The sequence below is a fragment of the Arachis duranensis genome, chromosome 3 (assembly GCF_000817695.3).
Source record: "Arachis duranensis cultivar V14167 chromosome 3, aradu.V14167.gnm2.J7QH, whole genome shotgun sequence".
NCBI lineage: Eukaryota > Viridiplantae > Streptophyta > Magnoliopsida > Fabales > Fabaceae > Arachis > Arachis duranensis.
In genome coordinates, this window is record NC_029774.3 from 25934462 (window position 1) to 25955809 (window position 21348).

The 21348-nt window shown below is 34.5% G+C and overlaps 2 protein-coding genes and 1 pseudogene across 9 annotated transcripts; 2 read left to right on the forward strand and 1 right to left on the reverse strand.

The window, feature by feature from the left end:
- The first annotated feature begins 227 nt into the window (after positions 1-227).
- Positions 228-1112, forward strand: LOC110279086 (probable CCR4-associated factor 1 homolog 11; annotated as a pseudogene).
- Positions 1113-3032: 1920 nt separating this feature from the next.
- On the reverse strand, positions 3033-13599 carry LOC107477991 (uncharacterized). 8 transcript variants are annotated; one of them, XM_016098082.3, is made up of 20 exons: positions 12936-13596; positions 12750-12838; positions 12348-12460; positions 12192-12246; positions 11693-11781; positions 11325-11391; positions 11205-11238; positions 10847-10947; positions 10657-10750; positions 10487-10566; positions 10291-10366; positions 10131-10174; positions 9085-9152; positions 8054-8139; positions 7587-7744; positions 6155-7487; positions 5748-6031; positions 4587-4793; positions 4349-4505; positions 3033-3540 (listed from the first exon to the last, which is right to left on the reverse strand). In XM_016098082.3, the coding sequence occupies exons 1-20, from the start codon at positions 13045-13047 to the stop codon at positions 3242-3244; spliced, it is 3546 nt and encodes a 1181-aa protein (XP_015953568.1). In that variant the 5' UTR covers positions 13048-13596; the 3' UTR covers positions 3033-3241. The 8 variants fall into 8 exon arrangements, with proteins under 8 accessions (XP_015953568.1, XP_052115054.1, XP_015953563.1 ...); XM_052259094.1 differs by having other exon boundaries at positions 10847-11017; positions 11185-11238; XM_016098077.3 differs by having other exon boundaries at positions 10847-11017; positions 11176-11238.
- Positions 13600-14541: 942 nt separating this feature from the next.
- LOC107478137 (uncharacterized) lies at positions 14542-15520 on the forward strand. The gene is made up of 2 exons (XM_016098284.1): positions 14542-14983; positions 15066-15520. The coding sequence occupies exons 1-2, from the start codon at positions 14542-14544 to the stop codon at positions 15518-15520; spliced, it is 897 nt and encodes a 298-aa protein (XP_015953770.1).
- The last annotated feature ends 5828 nt before the right edge of the window (positions 15521-21348 follow it).

Sequence of the window (21348 nt, forward strand, 5' to 3'; positions counted from 1 at the left end):
AAACAATTGAACCTTGGTGCGGTGTAATATATATTACATTGATTTTTATTTTTAGAACTATTTTTATCCTAATTGACTCTAGTTGACTGACCATTAATTAATCTTTTAGACTTTCTCTAAATAAATAGTTAATACAACTTCCCATAGCAAAATCCTAAACAACTAGTAGAAGGCAGCACCTAAAGAAACCATAAAGAAACCATAACAAGTCATGAGTTATAGTTCAAATGACAGTTTTTTCATACTCAACCTCACTCCCTGACCTAGGAACCAACAACAAAACTCACTACATCTGTCAGTTCAATTTCAGAGACTTCAACCTCATGCGGGACATTCACGCAAAGGATTCTGTGGCACTCCTACGCAGCCGGGCATCTACTTTGCACGCAGAGGAGTGGCCAGAGTTTCTTCAGTGCATTTTGCGAAGTTGGCAGCAGCATCCGGGCTGCTGTTCAACAAAGCACTGACATGGGTCACATTCCATGGTGCTTATGATATCGGATATTTGGTAAAGATTATAACATGGGGTGTTCTTCCGACGCACTTGGAGGGGTTCTTGGAGCTTGTGAAGGAGCTGTTGGGGGGAAATGCTTATGATGTGAAGCATGTGATGAGGTTCTGCAATGGCCTTTATGGTGGTTTGGAGAAGGTGGCTGACACACTTCAACTGGATCGAGTTGTTGGGAAGTGCCATCAGGCTGGATCGGACAGCTTGCTCACCTGCCACACCTTTTACAAGATTAGAGAAACTTATTTTTTGGCTAATGATGATGGGTTTAGGGGATATGTTAATGTATTTTTTGAGTTGGAAATCACAAAAGTTTAATACTCTTAAGTTGAAAGAAATTATCATACATTAGATCATTTATGTAACAACATTTTGTCTGTGAATTACAACGTAGTATCAATTGGTTATTTTTTTGATATGACAGTTATTTTATAACACATGACAGTTGTTTTATAACACTTGAATTGGTCGTTTCATTGTTCTGTCTTTGACTCTCTCACAGCAATCAAGTTTGTATTTGAGTTTAGACACAACTTTCAATAGACTTCCATTATTATTTTCCTTTGAAGATTTAGCAAACATATTAAGATCTTAGAGAAAATGACAAATAGGTCCCTGACCTTTTTCCCGCGGATATTTTCATTCCGAAGGAATGGAAAATACATTTATGTCCCTGACTCCTTCAAAATGTGAACAAATTTATCCCTCCGTTGAAGTCATTCCGTTGGACTCGACGAAAAACTTTGACGTGGCAAACGTGGTGCTGACCTGGCCATTACAGGAAGACACGTGGCCTGTAGCTTTTGGAAAGAAGACATATTAGTCCCCCACGCACTAAAACGATGTTGTTTCACTTTCACCCCCACCCCTCCAAACACTTTAATTCCCTTATGCATTTTCAATCAATATTCCAAATTCAAGCCAAATCAGATCCAGATTTCAACCAATCAACAATATTTCACCAAATCCAGAAGCAGCAAATTCAACACTTCCAGTTCTGTAATTCCAAAATTTAGATTCGGTTTACGAAGTTATAGAATTAGGGAATGCAGCAACAACAATTCCAAAATCATCAGCAATGCATCCAAAACACACAAACAAAGAATCAACAGAATAACAAATCGCAACAACATCAGCAAAATTTCAAGAAAAAACGAGAGGCATGAGTCTATGCAAATTCAGATTCAACAAGCAATTCGGCAACATATTTACCAACAACAGAGCACAAATTCAATTTCAGAGGCTCAGTTCACAATTCAACAAGTCCAGATTGTGCAACTTATGAAGAACATGTAAGAACTCCTCATAATTCTAGAAAAATTGCTACGCTCTCAAATAGAATCAGCAACTTACCAAAAATTGCATATGCAAAATTCCAAGAACACCTGGATCTACATTTGGCGCATTTGGAAGAAACGGCTCTGGCCGAGGAGGAAGTTGACCTCCAGGGTGGCGGAGCAGCAGCAGAGGGGTTGAATCTCCCACCGCCAAAGCCACCGTACTCGTTTACAAAGGTGGCCATTGGCTGGGCGACAACAAGTGGCGCTGGCAAAGCTGCAGTTCTACATCGAGGAAGTGGCGCCGAAGTCGGCGCCGTCGCAAAGGAGGAAGGAGAGGACACCGTGCATGATGGAGGCGGCTGGATCCAGAGCGGCGAGGACAGCGTCGCGAGTGGTTCCACGGGTGTGCTTCGCGGCGGCATTGTCGCGACACGAGGAGCACCGAACAGTCATGTGGAGGCAGCGCTGAGTTCCGACGGCGATCGTTGCAGAGGTTGGTTCTGTCGCTTCTTCGATTGTGGCCAAGCCACCACTACTGACGGCAGCGGTCTTCCCTTGGGAGCGCGACGATGAGACTAGCACAGAGCAGTGAGACACGGTGGTTGTGGAGGATGTACATGGGGCAATCAACGGTGTCTTTGACGGTGGAAACCGACATGCTCCATGGTCGGTGGGAGTCGTGGGAGACACAAGAAAAAAGGGGGTTTGTGGGTAATGCAAAAGGGGATTAAAAAAGGTGAAACGGTGAGGTTTTTGTGAGTGGGAATTAATATATCTTCTTAAACTATAGGTCATGTGTCATCCCGTAACAGCTAAGTCAGCACTATATTTGCCACGTTAATATTTTCTGTCGGATCCAACGGAGTGACTTCAATGGAGAAGTAAATATACCCACATTTTAGAAAAATCAAAAACATGAATATATTTTCTATTCTTTGGATACAAAAATGTTCAAAAAAAAAGAAAAAGTCAGAACCTATTTGTCCTTTTCTCAATAACTTATTATTGGGTCTATTATGGTGACTCTAACATTTCTGAATACAGCAAATCCTTTATGGTGACTTTAACATTTCTCTGTATTATTGTAGAGCATATATTCACACAATATAAATGAACACAGTAAACATACTATCCATTATCTAAAACAATTTTAACTTAATAAATATTAATTAAATATTTTCTAAATACAGTATTACACATGAAAAAATTAAAACGCCCAAAAGAAAATTTCATGAGATAACGGAAAGCTACCAAAAATTGTTATTTAGCAATACAGGCTCAACCAAACAAAATTTTTCTTACAATAATGAAGAGTCCAAATTTCTATTTTATACAACACTCAGCAATATGATCTTCTTTGCTATATACAAAATGAATTGTGACTTATGTAAAATATATCAATAAAGAAAAAGGACAATCATAAATTCTAATTACATACAAATATTAATGGGTCTTAAGTTTTATTCCGTAATTGCTTCAATAAACCCTCCATTGATTCAATCTTTTGACCGAGTTCTTTAGCAATGGTAAGCTGCTGCCCAGAGGACTCTGAAATACCAAAATCACTGATTAAGGCATTGATCTTTTCCTGTGAATCTGTTACTGCTTCCTCGAGCAAAGTTAATGTCGGTTCCATCGTCGATTTGTGCAAGCTTTTGCTTACCAGCTTCGGTGATGGACAAAATCCTCTATTGTGGACACTATCATCTCTGCTGTGCTTAGGAGAGAAAATCTTGTCAATGCCTTCACTTCCTGCATGCCATCAAGAAGTTACTAAAGAAAGATAATGGAAAACGTACGAGTTTGATAAAAAGACTGTAATATTAAAAGATAGCCCATGTTCTATAATGTGCTCAGAGTTACAGTTTACTAGGTCCACAATTAGTGAGCAGAGTAGCTAGCACAAATATAGTTCAAATTTCACCATGTGCATAAGTTAAAAAAAAAACAATATCTTTCTAGTAAATCAAATATGATTGCCAGCCGAAGTTAGATCACTTTAACAACCACATAATCGAGATACCTTGGTTTTGACTTTTGAGACAATTTTCGGTTTTCCTAAAGAATAAAGAATTTTAAGCTAGTCTTCTTAAAACATTATTTTCTTTTATTAGAAAAACGAATATATCATATAATATCTTCATTTCTCTAGAATATCAAATATCTTAGTATTAGTTTTGGTATTATCTTTTATTGCAAGATCATTTCCTTATGTATGATTAGGGTTTTCTTCTATTATATAGAATTACTGTTCCGTTGTAACACAACACAACATAATCATATTAGTGTATTTAATATTATTTCGTAGTCTTTATTCTCTTCCTCTCTCCTTCTCTGTTTGAAACCCTCAATGTCAACATCTTTGATCCATACACTAAGCTTCACTAAAATCCATTGTCAATCAAGAATACTACAGTCAACATCTTAAATGCATCTTTTTTCCTTCATAGCTTTCCTAAAGATGAAACATTTATGTAGCAACGAATGATCACCACTATAACTTAATAAGGATTTATTATTAAATAAAAGCATATATAAGTGAGAAAATTTGGCACCATACCTAAGTTGCCTAGTTGATCCATTACAGAATGGCCAACCGAACCTTCGAGCTTAAGCACTCTTAGAATTCCAGCTGCTATCCGGCCCATGGAATCAACTTCAGATTTGCACAGAAAAGTAAGGTGTTGGGCCTCATCACTGGTTAAAATCACCTCTATCTGCATAGTAAAATCTTAATCACACAATGATAATAGAGAGAGAGACAATGAGGTTATGATTAAATATCGAATTCCCATTACCGGTTGCTTAACAGTGAACTTTAAATTTTCCACTTCCCAATTAGCCATTTCAACTTCAACATTATCCTCACTTGATACCAAATCCAGCTGAAGACAAATTCCCGTAGCAGTGCTGTTAACTTCTTTAGCACCATTTGCAATTGATTTTGACAAATGAATCTCTTTCGGTCTCTGCGGCTTCATGATCTGCAGCCCTTGGATTCCAACCTGTAAGAGGTACGACAGAACACACCTTAATAACAGGAAAGACAACGACAAATTGCACGGCGTTATCATCAATTAGTATCTGAGTTTCAGTTTATTTTTAAGACTTCCAGTGCAAGTAAACAATTGTTGACAACCGTTCCACTAACCTTATCTCAGTCTGTAAGCTCGATTGCATGGACTACGCTAGTGTCTTCTTATGGACCATGTCTTATCGTAAAAATCTAAATTCATCTAAATGCTTTTTCATGTAGGTGTGCTTGGTCTCCCCCTATCTTTCACTATGAAGCTACCCTCAGCCTAATCTAATCTACTTACTAGAACTTCCACTAACCCAACTTTTTCTCAAGTCTAGCTGTGCCATAAATTTTCTCTCTTTAAACTTGAGTGGTAGATTTTTATCAAAAATAACACTCATAGCATCACTCAGCTTCTTCCATTTCACTTTAATTTCCCATGTTGTGCTTTATTGCAAACCTCTACACTGCTAGTTCCAAGACAGAAGAGTTAGGAAATCAATAACTAGTGTCAAAATGTTATTGAATCTTATTGACATGGATTGATGATTAAAGTCATAGTTAAAATAATAATTCCAAATTGATTTTTGACAAGAGTATGTCAGACAGAATAAACAAAAATTGCAGCCACTGACTCGACATCCAAGCAGCCATAGATTGAATTTAGTATTCCGTTATATTATAATTTTAGTATACCAAGGGCACAAATTCAATTTAGAAATAAACTAGCCAAGTTTCTCAATGTTGTTTATGCAAGACTAATTAAATCATTAACCGCAACGTGGAAAATCTATCTGGATATGCTGTCGGATAAAATGAATTGAAAAAAAAAATACTATATTCTTCAAAGCATCAACAAAATCCTTAATTCCAAAGAGTGGTGCTGCGACTTATAGATAAATAGCACTAAATATTGAAGAAGAAATAATTGTGTCCTTACTGTAACCCGTTCCACAGGATACTGTTGTTTTCTACGTGCTGGCGCTTTTTCACCCGGAACATTCTTTGGGCTGCTTCTTGTAATTACTTGTAAACTTTGGAAAGTTGTGTGCCAACACCTCTCTTCTCTACTTACATTTTCTGGGCTAGATATGCACCACCTTTCAGCCATCTCTTGTGCCCCTTCAAGAGCAAATAACCAGTCTCTCAATTCTATGGTTATATCCACATTATCTGGCTTCTTCAATTTTGGAAAACTGGTTTCTTTCCCTTTGCTCAAACTTCCTGGCATAAAATTGACTAATAAGCAAACAATTTATAAAAACAAACACAGAACATGAACAAAGAAGAAATCACAACATATAGCAAATATATTGGCTATGAAAAATCAGGTAACACTGTTCATACCGTCTTCTGAATTATCAACATCGGGAGGCGTTGTCTTGAAAATTGTTGCCAATGGTCCTGCCTGTAACTTTTCTAAGCCTTTACAAAGACCCTTCCCAGGACCACCATCAGGACCAAGTATTCCAAATTGATGTAGGAGGACTTCAGCATAGTTCATTCCCCCACCAAGACGAATACCAGATACAGAAGCTGAGCCGTTCAAACAATGAGACTCTGTATCTTGTTCCCCCAATGGGATAACATGCACCATGTTTACATCCAGAAAAGGGATTGAAGGAGCATTTCTGTTCAATAGATGGTTCTTCTTGTTATGTATCCAGAATACAGTTCTCAGTTGACAGTCTCCACTGCTTGAAGGAATATTTTCTCCAGAACTTAAGAATGAGCCATTCTCTCCTGCTATGTGCTTCTCAGCATCCACGCAATCTATCTGAACACTCTCCCAGCGTGAGGTGGACGAAATAACAATAACACCACCAAAGGTTCTATGAGTGGCACTAATTAACAAATCATTTCCAACAAACTGCACTAGAGGCATTCCCTCGACATTCAATGGTGAAGACTCAAGAAATCGAAGTTGAAGGTCTTTAACTGCTAAACTTACAGCACTGTCACTAGGAGTTATGTCCATTAACTTTTCACTAGAAGATTTGTTCTTAATGCCCTCCAATTGTTTCCTTTTTCCAGCCACTGCTATCTTCTCACTAACTCTCCCAAAATACACGTAAAGATCCAAGATAAAAAATAATTGTTCAACAGAACTATTGGACAGAAACTGTTCACAAGCAACACCAACTCTCACAATACCTCCTGGAGGAGGAACCTTTAACAATGGACTGCCATCAGCAGTTGTCATTGCTACTTCAATCCAAGCACCTTTGAGAACAACACATCTCCATAGTCCTGTGGTCCATCCAAGAGAATTTTGACGTGCAGGTGGGCCAGTACATGCTTCCAGAGATAAAGTAATCTGGGCTGCTCTGGCACTCCACTTTCTCTGGCTAGCATCAATTGGTTGACCTTCCCAAAGACAGAAACAAGCAGGATCCTTATCCAGTTTCAGCATTCTTAGTTTCATTGATGGTGAATCTATATATGAAAAGTCTTCAATATGAAGCCTTGCACCAGCAAAGGAGGTTTGGACTACATTATCTGTGTTGCTTTTAGAAATATCCAACTGGGCCTTGTCCAAAGGAACCATAATATCCAGTCCACTGAGAGTGAAGAAAAGAGAGTTTACTGAGGAATCTGGTAAAATATCACCAGAATTGACAACAATTCTATCAGCTAAGAAAGAGGATATCCTAAGGCAAGCTTCTTCCTGAAGATGAATCTGGAAAATAAAGAAAGATCAATAAAGAACATAATCTATGACCGTAGCAAATATATAGGCACAGCAGGCAAGTTACTTGTTGAAATAAATTACACATACCATAAGAGGCTGACAGTCAATAACTGTTTGAGAAGCAAAAACTGGTGGAAGTGGTGAAGGCACAATCTGAAGGGAATGAAGGCAGATTAGAGGAGTTCCCTCAATCAATTGCCACTGCTGTTCTCCAAGTGGATATATTGGAGGGCAAAAGCTTCTAGCTGCAGGAGGGAGAAAATGGGATTGAATAAATTTAATCAAGCAAGGAATGGCTGAGTTCAGGCATCATTTGTGACAGGCACAATGGTGTCACTTGAACCTTGTAGTAATCCTCATTTAGTAGGACAATGCTTTGTTGTTGTTGTTGTTGTTGTTGTTGTTGTTATCACTAATGTGAAGCTATGTAATATTAAATAAATGTAATGCTATCATTGTCTAACTTTTTCATTAAATTCACAACACATTACTGGACAACACCGAAACAAAATTATCCTTATCAGCATTGCAAAATTAAGTTAATAAAGCATTACCGAATTCTGGCACATGAAAAGACTCTCTTTTAACAGAATGCATAGATGGCTGCACTAACGTACATGGCGGGTGTGAAAACTTATCACTGCATTTCAAGAAACATATACAATTTAGTAACAGTGAAAACTATTTCAACAGTCAGCATGGAAAAATGAAACCCTCATTATGACTATAGCAGACTAAAACAACCAAGTAGGGCACATTGCTAATAGTTTGCTTTCTTGTTTCCCATTCTGAATGAAATTATTTGCTCAAGAGCCAACCAAATATATCTAACAACAAAAGTTATAGGTGTCACACAGGCCACCACCCATTCCCAATATTTTTCACATTCACTAATATGTTTTTCCTTTTCTTTTTCATTTCTTTCCTTGTTAAAGGAAGAAATATTAATGTTAGGGGAGAAGGATAATGCAAACAAGGTGGAGGACAAGAGATCCTCAATACAAAGATTAGCATGACAATATTCATTAGAACAATAAAAACTTTCCAACCTCTCCAAGATGCACCAAGTAGAAGCAAGACACCAACCCTGTCCCAGATGGCTTAAAGATATTTTTAATATCTATAAGTCATTGTGGTCTTTGTCCCTCAACCTTTTCTTTCTTTGGGTCTGAGTTTTGCTCCAGCATTATGTTTTTGGTCTCTATTATTAGGCCAGCACTATTACGTGGTGATATTATAAAATCCAAAAGAAGGTTTACAAGGACCGAAAAAAAAAAATTCCAATATATGTAAGGACTAATATTGGAGAGTTTAGACTTACAATGATCAAAGTTTAGAACAGCAGGACTAAGAACCAAATATTGGAAAAACATGGTAACAAACACCAAGAAATTTTTTTTGAGGGATTAAAACCAAAACATCCTATATTAATTTAAACCCTTTTAGTTTAGTTTGTATATAGTTTCCACTCAACTTAAAGTCCTATTAACACTGATAAACAATGTGAAAGACCCATGAGCAAAACAAGATTAGTTAATTACTTAATCCTTTCAATAGTTATTCGGGCAGAGCATATAACACAAACCTTAAAAATAGACCTGCAATGGTAATCCTGGTCAAACTACTGTCATTTTCTCCCTCCGAAAGACTTGCCTGCAAGGAAAATATATAAACAATTAATTATTCCCCAAGGGATGCCAGAAAAACTATGGCACATCAAACGACCAATAGATATGGCAACTTGCCAATGCAGAGAGAATTATATAAACATTTTTTCATTAATGTATTTCTAATCAGCAAATGCTGAATAAGATCATCCAAGATAAACATGTAGAGGGAGTTTCTCATCTCTGGGATTTGAATACTAAGATAATAACTAAAGATTTTTAACCTCGTCAAGCCAAATTCAAATACATTTCCAAATTTACTGAGTAATACTTCCAGTATAAATTGCATGAACATGCAAGACAACTATGCCCTAAGGTATTAACCATGGTTACCTCCTATCTTGTTGTCAAAGGCCTCATGAACATCACTATACCTCTTGTAAAGAAGACATTCTTCTAGAGTCAGCTTGCTTTTCAAATATGAAGGCAACGGTTTATGTTTATGTACCTCTAGATCAACAAAAGTATTGTAATCATAACACAAAATGATTCAACGGTGGATACACCCTTACATTCTCCTTTTAGAGGAACTTTTTCTAGTTGATTATATTGTACCTACTAGATATAAGAGTAATGTAGCATCGATTATGAAGAATAATGTCAGAATATCTCAGAATAAATTCAATATATCCTGCATATTTAATGTACCTTAAAATGATCTTCAGAATATAATATGGAATGTCATTAAGGAAGGATTTTGTTATTTGTCATTTGCCAATTGTACTATGTTTATTACTTTAATTAGGGTTAGGAATTTTATTTTGCATGCAGATTATAGCTTGCACTCATATTTTCGGTTTATTTTTCTTTTAACTTTTAAACACTTACATCATTCCATGCATGTTATAAATCCTCCTTTCCTTATACATATTCTATGGCATCAACAGGTGACGCAAACAGTACCAGGAAGGGAAAATTGATTCATAAATAAAGACACAAAAACGAATATAATCAAGGAAATTACCCGAGACAGAAAAAGGGACTGCATTAATAGTTCAAGCTGGAACTCTGCAAATTAATGGCAATTGTATGATCATTTTGTATGCATAAACTATTAGCTCTAGGATATTTCATCCTGAGTAAAGGAGATTAAAATCAAATAATGTAAAAGGTTGCAGATATACCAGAATCTTTGATGCAAATAAATATATGGTCCACAACAACCGAGACAAGAGAGCGCCCAGCAGCTTCAGTAGATCGCTGTTATGATTCAAATTCAAAGACGACTCAAAAAGCTAGAATAATAGAAGAGCTTTGTCCAAAAACAAGCTTCTGAAAACTGATTTTCTCAAAGGTGGGAAAAGTTAAGGCAATTGAAACCTTCTGGGCCTTCAAATTTACATCTCCCCTGTTTAGACAGACAGATAATCCTGTCATAAAGCGGAGAAGTGCACGAAGTCCTGCGCACATAATATATTAACTTCATACATCATCTGTGCCACTTGTATCGATTCAATGTGGACACATGTAAAAAGTGTCCGTTTAATTACCTGGCTCACTTAATGCAGGGCAAAGAGCTTCTGTGATGTGCAACTGAACCTCAAGCCCAAGTGGACTGTTGGAGACTGTTCTCTGAATTGTGATCTGGGAAATAGCAAGCACAGTCACATTTCATGAGTCAGGAATCTTAAACTTTTAGAAGAAAGTAGATTATAATAAAGTTAATTAGAGGAACTATACATATGCTTCTCCCGATATTCCTTCTAAAAAACGCTCCCCTCCAAAGAATACTCGTTTTGCACCATCATCATCTCTCATGTTTGCTCGCTCTTGAGAGCGGCCTAAAGTATCATCCGTGAACATGTCAGGATGAGGCAAAAGATCAATAGACAAAGATTCCCACTCCAGTTTCTGAAGAGAGGGAGGGGGGCGGATAAGAATTATTATACATAGTGAGAAATACCAATGAATGGATAGAGATGATATAGAATATCAATATTTAGAAGGTAATGTATCCCAATATCAGTCATACACACATAAGATATAAAATGAAAGGCGTAATGCAGTACTTTGAATACATATATATACTTCGTATTACTTGAGAACTCCCTTGCCTCCTTAAGATTTACAACCTGATAATGCAAACGGAAAAAATCTTCAATAATATTTATACCGAGGGTCCCAAATTAATTGTAAGCACGAGCCGAAACATAATTACCTCCCAGCTTTCATTTGTGGTATACAGCAACAAATTGCGTATGGTGACAGATGCCATAGGAGGTGCCCTACAGCCAGAGATATAGGGATACTTATGGATAAGTTTCGGATGAATTTATAACATAGTTTTTCGGTCAAAGAGGACGAACAGTCCATCAGGTTTATCTGTAAAGCTACCCCATAAAAACATGCACTATCATTAAACTCTATTGCAATGAATGCAGACCAAATACTGCACTAATGACCAAACCCAGCAAAGAAGATATAAATATTGATTTCAATTCAATTTATCGATACATGACAATGACTGCAGAGTATAAATAAACTAAAGTAGATAACCAATTCAGAATACTGGTAAGAAGAACTTACCATGCTGCTCCCCCTTCGGGACGGGCACCCCCATGAGTTTCAAGTAATAAATTAACTGTTTGAATTTGTATAGTCATTCCATCTGAAATCTGATGGAAGTCCACAGTCAGTGGCAATGAGGAACATTCAAATTGAACATGCACATCAGACAAATTATTTCTATTTGCAACAAACTATTAATCCATATCCTAAACTAGTATCTCTTCATAGATCTTTATTTTTATGCTGCATAAGGATCTCTCAACAATCAATAGCAACAACGTTAAAGTTGAAAGGATGGAGAAAGATAGAAAAATGTGGAGTCCAGCTAAGGCATGAAGTGAATCAATTCAAATCTCCCAACTCTATTAATAGTTTTCTGTCTTCATTTCCATTTTCAATTGTGTACATCCATTGTAAAGTTTAACAACTACAAGCATCAGATAACTAGTAAAATACACATGGTAGATGTTACTCACCCACACAAAACAACATAATCTTAGTAGTGATAGTGTCAAACCTTATCAGCAAAACCATAACCACTACCCTTTGAAGAGGCACTTGATGGCGTGATGCTGCATACAATAGTATAAAAAACTTACTAGCTAAAGAGAAAAAAGCATCACTGTACAACAAGATTTCTCAGCACTTTCAGCAAGATAAGAATTTTCACTACCTAGCATGATTCTCAGGCGGCCTTTCATAATCAGAATTCTCCTTTAGAACCAAATCCAGCCTATCAATTTGCACAAAAATTGGCTCTATCTGCACACTGCTCACTGACGGTAGCTAGAAAACTCACACAATGAATTTAATCAAAACCATAAACTATATTACAACTACTTCTAATGAAGAAGCAAAATGTCAAAAAAGCTATATAAAATAAGCATAGAGGGTTAAATAAGACATTGATATAAAAATTAGAAAGAGCTAATGATTGCTGAACTAAACAATCATAAAACATTGAGTTCCAAAATCTTCATTTTTCCAGTTTCCACCTATTTTACTAGTAACTCTCACGAACCAAAACAGCATAGCCTAAAAAAGAAAAAAATAGTGAGAGAGTGATAACACAAACCATAATCTCCAATTTGCCAACTTTGGCGGTGGTTACATTGAGTGCAGGTGGCAATCCAACGCTAGCATGCAATGCATCACCATTTATATCTGAACCATAATCATCATCATCATCATCATCATCATCATGGTTACTATTATTGTAATTAACACAAATTATACAAAATAAATTACAAAGTGGAAATACCTAAATTGGAGAGCTGAACAGTGCGACCCTGCAACTTGAACTGCTCTCTGGAGAAGGATTTGAGCCAATACTTGAGAGTGTACTCCAGAGCTCTCGCTAGGATCGACTCCATGCCTAGCTCCTCCCTTTGGATCCAGCTTCGGAATCACCCCCCGAACAAGAAGAAAAAATCTCGTGGAACGGTGGAAGAACCGAACCGTTATGTATATTAGATTAGATTTGCATTGGATTTTGGATTTAGATTAAATCATGCAAATGGAGATTCATGTATTGAAATTATTATTATAATTATGGGAAAAGAAAAAAAAACGGGGTGAAAATATACTGGCTAACCGGGTTTTGATGCACATATTCGGGTCGGTGCTTTTTTTTATCTGTTTTTTTATTTTTATTTAGTATTTTTAATTTTTTAATTTTAAGGTACAAAACTTGGAATTGTGAAAGATGGAATCGTGAAAAGGAAAAAGAGGAGGGTGGTGTGAACTGTGAGTCTGTGAAGCAAGCAAGATGTTACGGCAAAAACCACGTGCCGGAGAGTGTGCTGTCGGGGGCAGAGATGGAGGCACGTGCGAACTGGGAGGTTGGGTTTAGTGGGAAACAAGAGGAGTCAGGTTTGTAGCTTTGGATCAGGAGCCGAGAGACTGGGGTTTATGGTGGGATTGTTGGGTTTTTCTTTCCAACTAAATTCTTATAACCAAACCGAAACCACGCCAACAAACCAGTATGAATGGTTTGGTGATTTTACATTAATTTCAGTACTTTCAGAATTATCTAGGTTATAAGAGAAAATAATTTCTTTATTTGGTAATTTTACATTGACATTACAGATTCTATTAACTTTTAAAATGGAACAACTTTAAAATAATTTTTTTGTCTATAATAATTTTTTGGCTGTAACACTGTATCTTTAGTAATCAGAATAATCATTTGTAAGATTGCGGCTCAATAATTTGGATATGGGAAAGCTGGTGGTGATTTGGCTAGAAATGAGAGAACCATGTGTATTATTATTTTGTGGACATCTATAATGCAAGGTCAACACGTGGGGAGCGTGTTGCCTGCTACACGTCGGGGGCGTGAAGAAACGTAACGGAACATCGTTGGTTGGAGCTGGAATCACGCCGGAGGCGTGTTGACTCAGCACAGGGAGGGCATGTTGACGTGGCGCAATGTCATTGGTCGGAGCTGGAATCACGCCGGGGGCGTATTGACTCAGCACGGGAGGCGTGTTGACGTGGAACTAGCACGTGGTGGGCGTGCTGACTCAGCACGGGGGGACGTGATGACATGCAGCAACACTTGATTGGCTGCGGTAGGCAGTAGGTGCAGGGCGTGGTGAATGCTCCATCTATATATAGGCAGAGCTGGACTTTATTTTCATTCTGAGTAAGAGTGTGTGAGTGTTCTTTGGTGTTTTGTGAGTGTTGGTAGTGCAATGGAGGGTACCACAAACTTGGTGGTGTATCGCAACGGTAAAATAATACGCAATACTCATGAGGGAGTGAGGTTTGTCTGTCAGAATTCATTTTCGTTTGTGGTTCCATGCACCATGACATTAATGGAGCTTTAGAACGGTCTCTGTCAAAGTATGGAGAACGGTACGTTAATGAGAGTGAGCAGAATTTTGTACCGGAATCCAGTTATAGTTTTTGGTGGTCTAATACAATTTGATACCATGCCAATCACTGACGAAGGGAGTATGCAGAATATGTTTCAAATTTATCGGCAGACTCAGATGCGACAGCCACAGATTGAGCTATATGTTGAGTTTGAAAGCGTAGAGACCGAAGGGATTCAAAATGTTTTAGATATAGATGATGATAGAGCTGCAGTGTACGAGGGAATAGATAGTGACAGCGAAGAGGATTTTGAAGCCACTTATGAAGCCGGCGATGAAGACGAGGATGGTGATGTGGGAGTTGAGACAGCAACGGAGAATATAGTGGTTCATCCCTCGAGCAGTCAACCGATGAACGTGCCACCATTCACGCGTGAGTTGGATCTCGACGCCATACATGCACCGGAATTTCCGGAATATGCAAACATAGGTACGTCATGCATGAATAATACGTTTTTGTTAATTGATACTTTTGGAATGATTAATGAACGATGATTTTCCGCTTTATGTAGGCGTTGCTGATCTTGAGGACGGAGAGTTCCGGATTGGAATGGAATACAGTTCCAGAAAGTCAGTGGTGGATGCAATTAAAAGATACACTATCGTTAGAGGAGTTGACTACGATGTGTATGAGTCTGAGCCACAGACCTTCTATGCAAAATGCAAGATGTATGGGCGTCGGTGCGACTGGCTTATCCGAGCCAGCTTGATACGGAAAAAAGATTGTTGGGAGATACGCATATACAATGGAAGGCACACGTGCACAATGGGAACGATTTCACAGGATCACTCCAAGTTGGACTCGGATACCGTTACTGATAGTATAATGCCGTTAGTCGAGACTGACCCGTCAATCAATGTGAAACCTATAATAGCGGAAGTCCAGTCAAGGTTCAACTATACCATCAATTACCGAAAGGCTTGGTTGGCAAAACAGAAGTCCATAGCGAAAGTTTTCGATGGTTAATCTTAAAAAATTCAAATATTTATTATTTAAGCATTACTTTCGTTAATAATCACAACAAAATTTATATATTCAAAAATAAAAAAAAATTTATGATAATACTAAAAAAAATTATATACAAAAAAAATATAATTATATTTTACAGATTCAAATTTTATTTTAACACAGTATATAAAAAGAAATGGGCCTTTTTCTATATATCTATAAAATACTAACAACAACAATATTTAAAAAACTCCAGTATATAAAAAATTAAAATTTATCAACTTACATAAATTGGATAGTCCAAATAGTTGATAATATGTTTTTCAGGCGCCGCATAATTACGTACCATTTTTTTAAATTTTTACAATTATTTTTTCCTACAAGCACCCCAACTAATTACACCTTCACTACTACTATTATTACTCAAGCTACCCACTTTCTAATTTAACACTCACTCATGCGAGACACTGCCTTCTTTTTTTTTTCTTTCTTCCTTCAAAACCTGATGCCACACTCTCTGATCTTCAATGGAGGAAGAAGCTGAATTTATAGGGGCTGGCCACTGGTTACCAAGGAGGGGGGTGTTCCCTGCATGCAGGCAGGCCTGCAACACCGCGTGATTCTGCCATTCCTCGGTACCCAACAAGCTTCACGGATTACACCGCTTCTCGCCCCCGTGATGTCAGTGTCGCCAATTCATCACGCCCCCTACGTGTTGTAGGGGTTCCGCCACGTCGCCGACGTTGCATGGCCATCACGTCCCTGGCGTATTGTCCCTGACACCACCCTCACGCAAAACACCCGTCTCACCCATATCAGGCCAATACACCAACAATGTTTCCATATAGAAAATAATTTTCGTAAGACTGCATACTAGATTTTTGTCTTCAAAAGTGCAAAAAATATTTTTATTAATTTTCAATTGGGTGTAATGTAATAATATTGTGTCCGAAAAATACTACAGAATTATTAGATTTTTTTGTCATCAATTAGTTATTAATATTAAAAAATATGAACTAAACTATATTGTTAAATTACTAAATTAAAAAGTTTAGATTGATGGCTAAAAATAATTGCCAAAAAAATAAATTTTGATAATTCTTTAATATTTTTTATTGTATTTTAAATTAAAAGATAAAAAAATAAAAAATTAAGATTACTATCAGATTATTTGTAGGAATAATATGACGGTAATAGACTAATAGTGTACGAAACGACATTTTTTAGTGCCAACGATACTGTCGGAAGAATCCATCAATAATTTATAAATTTTTCGAGCTGATGATCTGTTTGGACGAAAAAAATTTGATGGTAAATATTGACCGATAAAATTTATTAGTTATTTCGACAATACTCAACGGTTTTTTTAGTGCATTACCTCTTTAATTTAAATATTTTTTGTTAGTTTCATACGAGTCATAGAGTTTGAAGCAATATTTTTTTCCACGGAAGAAGCTTTTCGTAATGAAAATTGTCTTAAATTGGGGTAGATTCTCTTCAATAAAAAAAATTGAATGGTGTCCAGTATTTAATTTTTTTTTATTATTCTCTCTTTTATTTATTTTTAGTCCCATTTATAAAATTAAAGATGAGAAATTGTACTTTATTTTCTCAACTATTAAAAACAATAGAGAAGATCTATTTCCACCTACATTGAATTTTACTTGTACGAATCCTTGGTAATAGATTAGATGCCACAACCTATTAGAGTCAAGGCCGCTATAAACTGTTTATTAAATTCCCATAGTTCAAATGCGAGGCTCCTGTTCTACCTTCCAGTGATGAATCCTAATAATTCTCCAAAAAGAAAAATGGCAATGACAAGATAGAACTAGTGAAAGAGAATGAGAAAAAAGAAGTGATACGAGGCATGAACATGGACACATGCATACAAATGTCTTAAAATGGTAGAAAATGACCATAAAATATACGAATATAAAATTTCAAATAATTACAAGAGGATTGAGAGTATCAAGAGACTTCAAATTCTAATTATAATTTCATAATGCATGTAATATATAATAGGATTATTATCTTTTTAAATTATATTATTAATTATTAATTGTATTCCAATTTTCATTTGTATTCTTTTTTTGTTAATTGCATATTTTTTATTTATATATTTTAATTCATTCTAACAACTATTTACTTGTTTTCATATTAAGTGATATTTTTTAATTTAAATAATTATTAATTAATTTATATTTATTATACTACACATTTAAGTATTTATCCTAAAAACAATATTAATATAATGAATATCATAACAATAAAACATAAAAAGTAATTTGAAAAAAATATTATATGAAATTTTTTTTTAAGACAAATAGATTCTTGATCAATTTAACATCAAAACGATATCATTTGTTTGAATAAATAAGGATAAATAGATTTTTGACCAATTTGACAATAACATACATACAACATACTAACTAAGCAAAATTTGTTACGAATTAACGGTAAAAATAGCAAAAGAATCGTATTGTTTCATAAAAAATATTATCAGTGATTGAAGTGAATCTTTTTTTTATAAAAGATCACATTATTTTTTTGAAAAAATGGACAAAAAATATATTAGTATTTTACTAATTAAAAGCTTAATAAGCTTTCTTAGTTATTTGAGATTATAGAACAAGCTTTTAAATTAAACACATTCAACTTATCCTCTCTCTTTTTCTTGTACATTTTTAACAATTAGAGATAACACCTTCTCATTTTTTTGTATTTTTTGCACATACTCACTTCTGAATTTGAGTATGTGTCTTTCTGACTTTGTAGCTTTTTTTGTTTTAAAACAAGAAATTTTTTAACAATAAAAAACACCTTGATAAATTTAGCCAAAATTCATGAAAAATTGCCAAACATGAATATAAATTTTAAATTCCAATCCATACGCCGCTTATTACATAAAACTTAACATAAGAAGGTTTATAGTTATATGTAAAATGTATGATAAAATATTTATGCTATGGTAGCTATAATATTTTTAAAAATATTGTTAAAATTAAAATAATATTTTTTTATTATTTAATAATATTTTTTAATTTAAAAAATAAAAGAAAATTATTACTAAAATATTAAAAAAATAACACTTTAATTTTAACAACACTTATATAATTAATATAGCTACCAAAACATTTTGATGCTACAATTTGCGATATTAAAGAAGGGCTGTGAAACTGTCCAAAGAATCATACTCCAAGTTGCCACATCCGACCTCCCAATAAGAATCTTCTGAATATTCTGAATCATATTCATATTCTGGTTTTCGCTCCTTAACAAGGAAAAGAGATGCTTCTTTTCTACAGTGCTTGCCTTTCAAGTGCGTTTGGAAAGACCATATCTGCTCATTGATCCCTTTTATTTTATTCTCATCATTTTTAATTTTGGTTTCTAGTGCCCGTTTTTTGTTGTTCATCTCCATAAGCTCATTAACTATAAACTATTTGAACCAAATTCAACAAGACATATGTGAGAGTGTAAGCCATAAATAATTTTGGAGCTAAATTAAAGAAACAAGGAAAAACAACAAAATCTAACTATTTAGTTAATGGTTCTTTTGAAAAATTTAAAACTAATAAACAAAAGACTAGCTAGGGTTTAGTTAATATATATTAAAATGATTATTAATTAGTAGAAGTTTTAAAATTTTGTTTTTAATATGTGCACAAATATATATATAACAAATACATTAAAAAATTAAACTTTTGTATTTTTCATAAAAAATCATCAATTACCAAATTTAATATTTATTCTTAGAACACGTTAACTAAAGCCTAAACCAAATGAAAAATTCAATAATTTTAAAGGCATCAAAATGAAAGGAGAAATAGAATAAGATAAAGGAAAAGTCTAGGGGCCAGCAATTTTATTGCATTTTGGCCAGCATGTAACCAGCAAAGAAATGTGAGCCATTGGATGAAATCTCACACCAATTTTACACCATCAAATCATCATTGATGGCTAGTTGATGGCTACCAATCACAAATGTTGCTGGCCTCTAGCATTGCTCTAAGATAAAACTAGGAAAATAGCGTATGTGAAATTCTAACCTTGACTTCGTTTTTCAAACATTCTCTCAAGTCATCACATGTGGTCTCCTTTTTCACTTTTTTCAATTCTTGAAGAACTATAGTTATGCTTGTAAGGATTCTTAATAATGTCGTAGTTCCTCCATCCTGCCTGACGTAACTTTTGAAAGGTTCCATAGAAACCATATAAGTGTTACATTATTATTAACCTTAAAAAAGTGTAGCTAACTAAAATTAATGTGAAACTATTTTAATAATTTGACAACACTTGTTAATTTTATCATAATTCTATATTTTGCTTTTAGATATTCTTTTAAGTATTGACGAAGTTTCAGTTAATACAATCATTATAATCATAACCACCGTTAAATGTACTCTTTCTCTTTCTCTCTTTCTGTATATATATTAGATAAAGGAATATAAATATTTTAATTTTAGATAAATTAAACTAACGTACTTAATTACGTGCAATTGTTGCATTGTTTGTTTGTTCACTTTACAACGCAAGGGCAAAAGAAGGAAAGGAAAATAACAATTATACTTTGAGATATTAGATTACAAAAATATTAGATGAATCCTGTAAATCAATTACTTTATATTTATATATATTTATACCTGTTATTTATGTACATTTTTTTAAAAAAATATCAACGACTAAAATAATCATACTTTTTATGAATATCCAAAATTAAGCATAACTTTACTTTTATACTTTTGATCCTATTTTTGCTATAAATGTAAATGTAATATGATTATTTTATTTATAATGTTTTTTATTATGACTATGAATAAAGTTTGGTTATATTAATTATAAAATTCAAATACAACGATTAATATATGTGAAATTGGTTTTTTATGAGTTAATATTCAAAACCCGTTCATGAAAGATTAATTATATTTGGGTGTTTGAAGAATTAGAAAAGAATAGAAGTTTCAAAGTCCTTCCGTCCCTTCACTATCCCTCATTGACGAAGTTAAAATTACTATGTTCATAAATTCAACATCTCATATTCTCATTCCACCTCGAACTCTCCTCTTGTTAGACACATACACACTAATTTTTTGGTGGTTATAATATTTTGGCAGTATTTAAAAATTATAATTAAAATTATTAAAGGTTACATCTTTAGTATCATTTGTCAATACATTTTAATTTAAAAAAAAAGAAATAAAATGTTTGGTCATATAAAAAAGATACTTTTAAATAATAAAAAGTATTACCCTAATTTATTTTAACTATACTTTTCAAGTGTTGTCAAAATTTCATAACCATTATAGCCATCATGAGATTTCATAACCATTATAGATTTATATTCATGGTCTTAACTACTCCTAATGCAAACAAAGTCTTGTTAATTTTTTTTCTTATAGTTATTTTACTTTTCGTTTGTTCACCCTTTACCATTTAATATGGTTATCAACTTATCAAGTTATCATTATGAAAAAAAAGTTAATTAATGTTGTTTGAATTTTATAAATAAATTAAATATTTACTTGGGCTTAAATAAAATTTAAAAATAGCCATTTATTTAAAATCCAAGGGATTGATGACGCCAATATTACTTCATCTAAAATAAAACAAAATCTATAAGAAGAGTTCTGAACTTACAAATATTCTAATAAGTTCTTCAGTCAAATCTAAAATTGAAGTAGTACCGTCTGATTCTCTCAACTGCTGCTGGCTCACATTTATCTTCCTTAAGACTGATTTTTCTTGAGTCAATTTTTTTCTTTTGTGTAACATCTTCTTCGATATCAACTGAAGTCACACATTGGCCGAAAAAAATAAAAAGTTAAATAAAATTTAAAAGATTA

What these genes read in the sequence shown, in the direction of transcription:
- LOC107477991 (XM_016098077.3), bottom strand. Translation starts at nt 13,047, where the DNA reads ATGGAGTCGATCCTAGCGAGAGCTCTGGAGTACACTCTCAAGTATTGG. An exon ending in CCCTGCATTAAGTGAGCCAG is followed by an intron (nt 10,567 to 10,656) that starts GTAATTAAACGG and finishes TTATGTGCGCAG; the next exon opens with GACTTCGTGCACTTCTCCGC. An exon ending in TAAATTTGAAGGCCCAGAAG is followed by an intron (nt 10,367 to 10,486) that starts GTTTCAATTGCC and finishes GAATCATAACAG; the next exon opens with CGATCTACTGAAGCTGCTGG.
- LOC107478137 (XM_016098284.1), top strand. Translation starts at nt 14,542, where the DNA reads ATGAGAGTGAGCAGAATTTTGTACCGGAATCCAGTTATAGTTTTTGGT. An exon ending in TCCGGAATATGCAAACATAG is followed by an intron (nt 14,984 to 15,065) that starts GTACGTCATGCA and finishes CGCTTTATGTAG; the next exon opens with GCGTTGCTGATCTTGAGGAC.